The sequence below is a fragment of the Amaranthus tricolor genome, chromosome 14 (assembly GCF_026212465.1).
Source record: "Amaranthus tricolor cultivar Red isolate AtriRed21 chromosome 14, ASM2621246v1, whole genome shotgun sequence".
Lineage (NCBI taxonomy): Eukaryota > Viridiplantae > Streptophyta > Magnoliopsida > Caryophyllales > Amaranthaceae > Amaranthus > Amaranthus tricolor.
In genome coordinates, this window is record NC_080060.1 from 5509727 (window position 1) to 5521875 (window position 12149).

The 12149-nt window shown below is 31.8% G+C and overlaps 1 protein-coding gene across 1 annotated transcript; it reads left to right on the forward strand.

Annotated features, from left to right (window-relative positions):
- Positions 1–3298: 3298 nt before the first annotated feature.
- LOC130799961 (G-type lectin S-receptor-like serine/threonine-protein kinase B120) lies at positions 3299–11670 on the forward strand. The gene is made up of 5 exons (XM_057663268.1): positions 3299–3804; positions 8418–8628; positions 8728–8965; positions 9098–9248; positions 10779–11670. The coding sequence occupies exons 1-5, from the start codon at positions 3613–3615 to the stop codon at positions 11148–11150; spliced, it is 1164 nt and encodes a 387-aa protein (XP_057519251.1). The 5' UTR covers positions 3299–3612; the 3' UTR covers positions 11151–11670.
- The last annotated feature ends 479 nt before the right edge of the window (positions 11671–12149 follow it).

Below are 12149 nucleotides of genomic sequence, written 5' to 3' on the forward strand. Positions count from 1 at the left end.
ATATGAGTTACTAGGGATTTTTATAATAAAATGGTAAAATATCAACAATATAAAATAAAAAAGTTGTTAGAATTGAGGAAACAAATCAAATCAGGAAAAATTTAGGAAACAAATCAAATCAGGAATATTAGTTTATATTTTAGGGAAATAACTAATATTGCAATATTGTTAATTTAGGCAACAAAGGAATTCCTTCTTGTATATATACAATTGACTGTAATGAATGAAAGAGGATGAAAACACAAAAATTAAACCCAAACTTTGTTCTGTCCTTCTAATCAAAAGTATTACAAAATTTATTATGCCGTAAAATTTTTGGAGCTTCTTTTATCTTTTGATCTGAGGTCCAAAATAAATTAGAGATCCTATCAATGTGACTTTGTCAATATTGGTTGTTGAGTTGAACATTCATCATCTAGTTTATGACTAATCAAAATCACAATAATGTTTTTTTGATATAAAAAAATATTTTTTTTTTTATAAATGATGTACATAACAATTTGTAAAGCCACATGTACATTTTTTTTATATTTGAATTATTTATCGTTGATGATTGTTATATTAATGGTATTGAATATGCACATTAAGTGAAATCATTTGTAATGATTAATTTCATTTCATTTATTCACTTATATTTTTGCAATTGCTACAATTATTTGAGATTCAGCTAGGCACCGTCTCACCATGAGACAAATCCATGTAATTAGTCTATTCTTTAATTGATTACTTAAGATCGTAATCGTTTTAAGGTTATAAGTAATCACTCTAAGACTATGAAAGATACTTATATTAAAATTGTAAGTGATTACTTTAACGTTATAAGTTATTACTTTAAGACAAAAAGTGTATATTGAGCTAGCCCATAAAAATTGTCTCACTATGAAACTGTCTCATTGAATAATTAGTTTGAGATTTTATCGGATAATTTTAATTTGTCTTACTCAACCATTGAATTAGTGGTCAAATAAACTAGACTTACTGTTGATAGATAAGTTATTTTCTAAATGCGTGTTTTTAATTATTAGATAATATTTCAGAACATACAACGTAATATATTTTTATATTATTTTTCATTCTTTTAATTTGTTACACTACTCTCTGAAAACTTTTTCATAAAAAAATGTTTTAAAAGCAAAAAATAATACTACCTCCTATTCAGTCTAAGTGTCCCATTTTTTTAGGCACTATTCACTTATCACTCTTAATTTATATTTTACTCTTGATCTATAAGTTAAAACATAGTCATGTGGGATCTTGTTTGATTCGTCTCAATACAAGGATTATTAATATCAACTTTTTATAATTTTTAATTAAAAATAACTGAAATATTAAGGATTAAAATGTTACCTGACAAGTATGAAAAGTCAAATGAGACAATTGAGCTGAATAGGAGGGAGTACTTGATTACATTGGCCAAGTCAATGTGAATCAATATGACTTGAATCCAACATAATCAATATTAAGTCAAGACAATTGGGCTTAACTTAATATGACCTATATTGGAGTCAACTTGAACAAAAAAAGAATTTTTGAAATTCTTGAGTGAAAAAAAAAATTAATTAATTAAATAAACTAACATTTAAACTTTTTCCAAAAGTAAGCGTCCAAACCTCAAAGCTGTGCTTTGGAGCTGTTCGCAGTTAGTAACTGCGAACAGGTCAAAAAAGATAAAATAGTTGTTCGCAGTTACTAACTGCGAACAGAAAAAAGACAAAATAGTTGTTCGCAGTTACTAACTGCGAACAGCTATTTGACCTAAAAAAAAAAAAAAATTTTTTTTTTCTGTTCGCATTTAGTAACTGCGAACAGCTATTTTGTCTTTTTTGACCTGTTTGCAGTTACTAACTGCGAACAGCTCCAAAGCACAGCTTTGAGGTTTGGACGCTTAATTTTGGAAAAAGTTTAAATGTTAGTTTATTTAATTATTTTTTTTTTTTCACTCAAGAATTTCAAAATTTCACAAAAAAATCCAACCTAAAGAATATCCCAACTTGATTTAAACCTAAATATAATTAATCTACATCCAAACTGTGAAAATCTAAAATGATATTGATTGAATCTTAATTTAAAATGAATTAAACATAAATTCTTACCGGAAATAATATTAAGCTAAGATAAACCGATACCCCTGCCAATTGGAAATAATTTATAATTTAACCCGATATAATCTTTATTAGACAAAAACCTAATATAATGCAACCCTCCCAAAAATTTGACCGAGTAATCAAATTTTTAACTTAAATATGCCAATAAAATAACCGTTTTAGAATAACCAAACTTAATTTAATCTGAAATAATACTAATCTAGTCAAAATCATATTTACTGGAGTTGGTCGAGCTGAATTTAACTAAATAAGATGCAAACATTACCCAAAATGGCATCATCCCTTCATAAACCAACATGCCCTATATTTGTGCTGACAAGAAATAACTCATTAATTTAAACTTATATAATCTTTAACTGACAAAAACCCGATACTCAGAATATTTCATTTATAGGAAAATTATAATTAGGATTTCAGAAGAGAAGAAAGACGATAACTTATATCCATCTCAAAAAAGATTTCATTAACAGTTATTAATTCATTCTACCACACACCTTTGCATTCTTTGTACAAAGTAGTAAATAAACAAGAATTTATCCCCTAACCAAAAAGTGAAGATATTACTCTATCTACCAAGTGGATCTATCGAGGGGTATTTGACAAAATAGTTTATTAGACAATTTTAACTTATTTTCATATAAATATAAGGTTGGGTAATCAAACTATCAAATACTAATATTTGGTAAATTAATCGGTGGAAGCACCTTATTACTATGAATAACCTGTTTTTAACAAAATGTTTATAGTAACAGGTTCAAAATCAGTTGATCAAATCAACCATAGTAATTAACTACTCACCCTGTCCCATTGAATTTGCATTATTTTTTATTTTGGTTCGTCCTACTTAATTTGCATCATTTTTATTTTTGGACAATGACTCACCACTTTCATTTAATGTCATCTATACATTTTAACTCTCTTTTAATTTCATCTACACAATTTATTTTCTCTCTTTATTTATTACCAATTTCTTAAAAATAACTCAATTCCTACCTATGCAAATCAAAAGAAAAAAAAAACAAAGTAGTACTCTCTCCTATTTGTTTTAAGTGTCTTATTTTCTTTCTTATTTAGTCAAGTCACCTTAAATATTTTATTTCTATTTTAAATATGTTATCTTTACACTTGCTAGCTTCACTTTTTTCCTATAAAATTTTAAAACACTACTTTTTTTCATTTTAGTTCCATTTAACCACATAATGAAAAGACACATTATATAAATAGGACGGAATTTCAGTTATTTTGACAAACACTACCTTCCCTTCTTTTTTTTTCCACCGATTTCATAACAAATTGAAAGTTGTTCATAATCTACAACACGGAAATTGAATGACCTTCTCAAGTCAACAATGGTGGTCTCGGGTAAATTGTCAGACACAACAATGTAAACAACATTCAACCACCTGCTTCTTACATACCTGGCGAATCAGCGTTGAAGATAGAAGAAACTCGAATACCAGTACCAGCAAAATTGAAACTAGCAAGATCGTTGATTAATTGAAAAATTATGGGAATAATGTTTTCAAGATTGTGTGATTGCGTTAAAAAGTGGAAATCTCGCAATGATTCTGCGGCCGCCATTAATGATGAAGGAGAAGCTTTTGACCTCTTTTTCGAGCTTCGTATTATTCAAATCGCTACCAATTTCTTCTCCGATTTCAATTTGTTAGGTCGTGGTGGTTTTGGCCCTGTTTACAAGGTGCTCTACTTTTACTTTCTTTTTTTATTTCAATTTTTTGTTATTAAGGTTAAATATCTCTACTACTCCTAATTTTTTTGGGAACCACATTTGTTTTATTTTTTCCGGGACAAATATTCAACAAATTAATTAATTAATATTTGTTTCATTAATATCAGAGTAAATATTGTTCGTGAATCCATTATAAACATAAAAATATTTTTGTCAAAAATATATTTCATAATGATCAAAAAAATTTGATTTATTCATGTGAGATGAATAGGTGTGATTGAATCGACCACATTTGCACCGGAAATCAAGCTAATTGTGGATAAACAAGTTTAGCAACAATACCTTCACATGAAAATAAAATGAATTTGAAAATATTTCAGGTTTCTTCAGGAAAAATGAGAACTTTTGTATTTTTTCAGTTAATAATAATATGAGGATTCTTTCTATTGAAAGAAATGTTAAGTACTCTAATGGTTGAAATTGTTGGTAGAGAAGAATTGGGATTTTGATGTGTCAGTAACTCAGTATTTTAGGGTTTCCCAACCGGGTCGGACTGTAGCATAATTAGGTTCAAGTTTTTGAACACCCGAAGACATTAAACCAATTTTTAATCATGAAAAAGTTGCCATGTAGATTTTTAAGAAATAAATAAATATAAGGCTAATAAAATTTATAATTTAACTAAATTACACAAATGTCTCTTAATAGTATAACTTTAATCTCAAACTCAAATTCAATCCTTATGAAACTTTAACACAACTAAAAAGGAAATTTTAGTCTGATAACCAGTTTACTATTTTAATTGATTTTTAGTTAAACCTTACTCCATGATCCCAAACGATCATTAACACGCAAAAATGTAGGAAAGCAAAAAGAGAAACTCCTAAAATATCGAGTAATTTCAACTCCATTGTTAAGATAATTAAGTTTGAAAATAGTTTTAAGAAAGATAATAGATTATATAATAAGGTTGACAAATCATTTTCACACAGAAAGTAATACCACATAAGTCCATTTTATTTATTTGAAATTTAACATTGAGCGATCTCATTTTGGTTGGCACCAATTCTAAGAAAAAAAGAAGGGACCACAAAGAAGGGATGAGTAAGGAAAAAAAGTAATAAGTTGATGGCAATTGTCTAAAAAGTTGAATTCCATGAGGACATAAGGGAAAACTCTTGCAAATGAGAAAACAATACATTTGAAATGAATATGTCATGCGAGAATGAAAACGACGCTATATAAGAGTTCAAACGATATGTTCCAAACACCAATATTACCAAGGTCGAGTGTATAAAATCTTGTGATGAACAAATTACACTTTCAATGGAAACAATGTTTGTAGGAGATAATAATGCAATCAAAATGACACAAAGATTTAATGAGGTTCACCCAATTAACGCTACGTACTTCGGTGTGTAGTATCTCGCTTATATTATCACAAAGGAGTTCAAAGAACTCTCAAATGGAGAATTACAATAGAGAAGAGATATATGCTATGTGTTTAGGCTTTGGGTAATTTTTGTGAATGTGTTACAATGGCATATGAGACCTCTATTTATAGATGTTTGTACATTAATGAGTATTACATAATTAAGGCTAAGGATTAATGCACAATAAACAACTTCAAGGAACATCAAGAGTCGAAAATCAAATCCAATGCTCGATCAAGGCAATGCTTCATTACTTGGATGTCTCGTAAAAGAATCTTCACCCTTTAGTCTTTTCATAAACTATCATTCATCATGCCTTAATTACCATCATAATATGCATGTTTAAGTACCTCCATCAACACACCATTTACTCCATGCATTGATCACCAACTTAAACACCATCATTAATACACAAATTAATCCACCAACTTAACTACACATTAAGTGACTAACTTAAACACCCAAAATATTCCACTTCTATGCACTCTTACTAATGCATAGTATTGAATGGTGCACTCAAGTCACCAATAACTCTAACAATCTCCACCTGGACTTGAGTTCATCCAATTCAAAGATATTCTCTAATTCACTCCATAATATAATTACACAACATCATACTCAAATTAAAAACAAGAAAAACAAGAACAACACATGTGCACAAACAAAGCACATGCACTAAAATGCCCTCAAAGGGCTAACAAGAGTATGAAATTTTAATTACCAATCAAGTCGATACATCCCATGGACTCATTGGGGTATGTTGGAATTATTCTCGATGTTTCATTACTCAAGGAAGTATCATCATCATCTTCATCATGCTTGGTTGAAGTAGTGGACACACAAGCCGAACTTATTAAGGTTGAACCTACAAGCTTATACAAGCCATCATCAATGGATCCTTTCAAGAACAAATTAGGACCCTTGCCAACCTTCAAAATTCCACCTTCACCTATGCATCTAAAACCTTCTTTATCCAAAATACTAAGAGAAATTAAGTGTCTATTAATACCTGGAACATGAAGCACTCCGGTCAATGTTCTCACAACACCATCAAACATGATAAATTTAACATCTCCGATACCAACTATCGGACAACTAGCCTCATTGCCAATAGTGACTTTCTTTCCATCAACCTTTTGATAAGTTGAGAAGAAACTAGAGTTAAAAGTCATGTGTCTTGAACATCCCGAATGCAAAATCCAAGAATCACCACCCTTGTATTCACTAGTAACAACAAGAACACTAACATCATAATCCTCACTTTCAACATAGCTAGCTTCGGCGGAACTAGCTTTCGCGGATTTGCTTTCATCGGATTGTTTAGCTTTGAACTTTCAACAATCTTTCTTAAGGTGGCATTTCCTCTTACAAAAGTTTCAAGCCAGGCCTCTTTTGTTCCTACTTGACTCCTTAACAATTAAAGCATCATTGGACTCTATGGACTCTTTTTGAGCAAATTGAGAATCAATAAGGTCCTTTTGAGTCAAGGCCTTTCTAACATCCTCGCTACTTGACGTGTCTCTTCCATATAATGAGGTTTCCCTAAAATGCTTATATGAAGGTGGTAGTGAAACTAACAATAGAATAGCCAAATCTTCATCATCCACTTTTACATCAGTATTTTGCAAATCCACAATTATTGAGTACAATTCATCAAGGTGCGGTTTCATGGGTTTCCCTTCTTGCAATCTGAGATCATACAAACGAGTCTTTAACAAAAGTCGATTGGTAACACTCTTTTCCATATAGAGTGATTCTAGCTTTTTCCAAAAACTCTCATGTTTTTTTCAAAAGATCAAACCGTGTCGGCTGCAGTTGTCGTAATTACTCTATTATAGCCATTTTCCGCAACCCCGCGACCATTTCCACTAACACATTTGCGACCGTGTTTTTTTTCATGATGCCTACATAAAATATGGAAGCAAAATATTGCCATAGTTGTATTGCAGTTTACCAAAGAGGAATCAACAAACTATCTTGGAAGTAGCCAAATTTCACCCAAAACGGACCAAAATAAGTAAACAAATTTGTTTCGTAACCTTTGTCGCAACAACTAGCTACATGGTTTGTTTCCAATAACGTTCTTTGTTATAGTCGTTCATAAAGAAATCTACTTTCACGTATCCTTTCAAAAATTGATATTATTTATAGAAACACCATGTTGAAACAAGTTAATGAAAAACAACTTTTGATTATTATATGAGCAAAACAAAATTTAAAATGATGTTAAAAGTTTGCTAGTGGTGATATTCTCAAAACAACACTAAATCAAGTGAAAACTTACCTATTGATATCTCAAGATATATCGAGAAAATGTTCGAATTTTAATCACACCAAAATGATGAGTGAATCGCTCGAAGTTGAAATTCCTACAATTACACAAATTTATACGATTTCTGACCACTTTATTCGACTCGTTTAAAACCACTTACTACCTAATGTATCAATACTATTGATTTAGATATAACTCTAACTCGTTGTTTAACTATTATGCATATTATCACACGGAAATACATTATGATACATCATATATTCAACCAACTACAACAGTGCGAAAGCTTTAATCCAAATATAGGGTTGGTTACATGAACCAAAACAAATCAACATGAGAAAATCATTACTAACCAAGATTATATGCATACAAATGTGTCACAGAATCGTTAGTTCGTTACAGTTTCCCAAAATTTACTATATGTGTACATAAACTTACTATTTTAGGCAAATAAACAAAAGAAATAAAGATATGAACAAGATATTCTAAGATACTCAAAATTGGTTCTTCAGACTATCATGCACCACACACAGAAAAATTAAAGTTATTTCAAATTGTAGATCCATAGAGCAAAATGTGGTTCTAATAGTAGTCATGGTAATGAATGCAAAATGGCCTTCGTGGTTGATGCAAATAGTTTTGTCGTTAACTTGTCTTTTATGTCGATTGCGATAAATTCAAAAACCTTTACAACACGGTTGTTATACATTGATGTAGGCGATATTTTGCACTATGATGGGATCAAATAAGTCTTGGATATTTCATTTGTAAATAACAATTCTTCGAAAAGTTTCTTATTGCATCCACTCTGACATATTCTATATATCTTGTATTGGATGACTGGGTCTCAATTCTCAAAAAGAGAGTTTCAACATTAATAAATTGATTCCTTAAACTCATACAGCTATGAACTTCAGGGATTGATGCCTAATGGACAAGAGGTAGCGGTAAAGAAGTTGTCGGTATATTCTAGACAGGGTTTGACCGAATTCACTAATGAGGTGAAGCTACTTTTGAGAACTCAGCACAAGAACTTAGTGACGTTGTTAGGTTGCTGCATAGAAGGAACTGAAAAAATGCTTGTATACGAGTATCTTCCAAATAAGAGCCTTGATTATTTTCTCTTTAGTAAGACATATTTTTTACATGCAAATTTTACTTAGTCACTTCAATAAAACCACACATACACTTTACTAAATTTGAAATGAATGTAATGCATTTTCCCAGATAAAGATGAGTCAGCAGTCCTTGATTGGCCTACACGCTACCTAATCATTACAGGCATCGCTAGAGGACTTCTTTACCTCCATGAAGAGGCTCCTGAGAGGATTATACATAGAGATATCAAAGCCAGTAATATATTGCTCGATGATCATTTTAATCCTAAGATATCAGATTTTGGTTTGGCTAGGCTGTTTCCTGGTGAAGGAACCCATTTGGATACACTCAAAATTTCTGGTACATAGTGAGTATTTAGAAGCAACATTGGTTTCTCTTTTCAACATAAATTTTCTGTGTTTGATTCCTGCTTCTCGATCTATACTTTGTAGTCTTCATATGCAATTATACTTGTAAAGAAACTTTTCTATGATTGCAGCGGGTATATGGCTCCTGAGTATGCAATGCATGGATATTTATCTGTGAAAGCAGATGTTTTCAGTTATGGGATACTGATGCTAGAGCTTGTAAGTGGAAGAAAGAACTATGTTGATAACCTAGGTGCAGAGAAGGCAGACCTCCTGAGTTATGTAAGTTCTTATGTCTTTTGTTGAATCATCTTCAATGATTTGCTTTGTAAGATATATGGATCATTTTGGGAATGTGGTTTGTTTGCTTAACTGCCAGGTCTTTGTATATCCTTATTGTTTTGAGATTTCTTCTCCAATATACCACAAATTTCTGATGATGACTTGATAAATACCACAAAGACAACATTTCATGTGTGTTTTAAGGGTTTGGATTTACGCAACCTTAGCCTTGTTAGTGATAACAAAGAGATTTTTTTTATTGACCCGATAGCAAAGATTATTTGCTACTTCATATAAGTAAGAAGTGCATATTAATGAATAATTCTTTGAAAATCATTTCTTCCTTGAGAATCGGGTCTGTCTTAGTTAGAGCATGTACCGCTCTCCTTAGGAGGAATATGGGTTCGATCCTTGCTACCCAGGACTCTTCCCTTGGCCTACCCTGTAACCCAAATCTGTCAAATAGAGCACATAGCCAATGAGCCTCGTCAAGTGCTATGTTGCTTTTGAAGTGAGGTTCATCCTCAATTGAAAGGCATGTATGAGCATAGTAAGCCTAATTACAAAAGGGAACTTAAGGGTGTAGGTGTGGTTCAGCTTAGTTACAAAAGGGAACTTAAGGGTGTAGGTGTGGTTCTCAGTCATGAGCGGACCTTGGGGGCTCCGGCGCTCGCACTTGAGGGCACTAGACTTTTTACAAAAAATTTGTATTTAGCAAGGTTTGATCGTAAGACCTACACTTGGAAACCTTTATGCGCGCCCCAGACCAGCTGGACTACCCATTTCTATTGATTCAAATTGCTCAATTAATATGTATCATGTAAATCGTGCACCTGATATAAAGGGATATTCAATGAAACGCCAATTAGAAGAGTAGACCAGAGGCTGAGGAATCTTAGGACTCTGTAAGTGACTAGCCAAATATGGCCAAGCTGCTAAGAGGGAGGACTTCACAACCCTATAATTTTCTGTCACAAATGAGAAGGTCATGCAACATATTCTTTTTTTGGAACTGAGGATGTATTAAAGTGCTACTTTTCTACCTTTTTAGTTGTACATACTACATATGTTATTTTCCATCTTCAATAGTATTACTCCCGGGGAACTCAATGAAGATTTTAAATGTTAATCAAACACTTGGGGGTACTATTTGTAGTAGTGGAAAGAGCTTTTTTTGTGATGAATATTGTGAAGAAAAAATTGCGTGATAAAATGGGAAATCATTGGATGAATGATTGCTAATTGCTAGAGAACTTTTATTGAGAATGATGTATTTGTAGTATTTCCGATTATCTCATAAGATTCGATTTATATTCAATCTATTTCTAATATATTTATTGTTTTTTACAAGTAAAATATACCGAGAAAGAACTGTTGTGATGCAAATGGTCATTTACAATGTACTGCTTGCTAAAAATGGAAAACCATGGATGAAAACACTAATGTCATGTGATGTTTTATGTAATATTCTCTATGTTGAAAATGGAATTTTTTTTGCATAACTGTTTCGACTCGAAATTCTCTGTGCAGACTTGGGAGCTCTTTAAGGAAGGGAAGGCACTGGAATTAGTTGATCCTATCCTTGATAAGTGCAACCCTCAAGAAGCATTTATGTGCATTCAGCTTGGTCTGTTGTGCTGCCAGGCAACTGTTGCAGACAGACCAACCATGAACTCTGTTCATCTAATTCTATGCAGTGAATCATTCAGTATGGCTCGACCTGGAAAACCGGGAATTCATGGGCGCCGATGGCTTGGCACGACTACCTCTTCTGCTCTAACGAAAACTAATCCTACTAGTTCCAACTCCGGTCTTACCAAGACGACTTTAACTGGAAGCACTGCTCTTGAAGACGTCTCCCGAAATTCTATCTCGCTCTCGTCTGTAGATGAAGGTAGATGAGACCTATTCAAGGACTGTTCTTGTTTTCTGAAAACTTTAGGCTGCTGCTGATGTATAAATGTAAGCTGTGAAGCTTAATGTATATTATTTTTTTGGAAAATTCCATGTGGTAACCTTAGTTTTTAGGTTTTTCCACAAATGTTTTTGAATCTGCGTGGTGACCTTTAGCTTCCAACTTTTCCATGTGGTAGACAAAATGTTAAGTTTTGATTAAATTAAGTACTTATTTTGACTGGATTTCGAAATATGTGATGAATTAGGGTGATTACAACGTTTGTTATTTGAAAAAAAATGTCACTACATTAGATAAAGTAACTTAAAGTTAACAAAAAAAACTTTCCTTTTGTCTATTATATGGAAAAGTTGAAAGGTTAAGTCAGGGTTATCACATGAAATTTTATTTATTTTTTATCTGATTAGTTGTATTTGTCTTAGAATTACGCTTTTTGTATAGAAATGAATTATTTTACTATGTCCTTTAGAGTTTGCTACTAATAATGACATTTTTCATTATCAGTTGTAATCTCAAAGTACCGGAGGGAGTATCAGGTAGTATTAGTGTCACACAATTCATGCTATCAGCCTATACTTTTAGAGATGGATCACAGGTTTACTTTTACATTTTATTTTCTGGAATGAGATTTTTTGTTCTTGAGGCAAAGGCAACATCTCTTTGGAACACTTAATAAGAGAAACACATTCTTCTGTTGAAATCTACCCTCATACTTGGTCTACTATCCCTATTAAGATGACAAACCATCATCATTTTCTCATTTTTTATTTTCTTCATTCTATGTACATTATAATTATCAACTTTAAAGGACGAGTTATAATAAAATACGAAAAGATACGTACGAAGACATCAAAGAATTAAATAGGCCGAGAGAAGAAAAGAACTATATGAGAAGTGAACCTAATATATTCTGAAAAGTACTACTTACTTTTCAACTGATAAGACTCAATTCTCCATATTCAATTTCTAAAATAAAAGTTTAATAG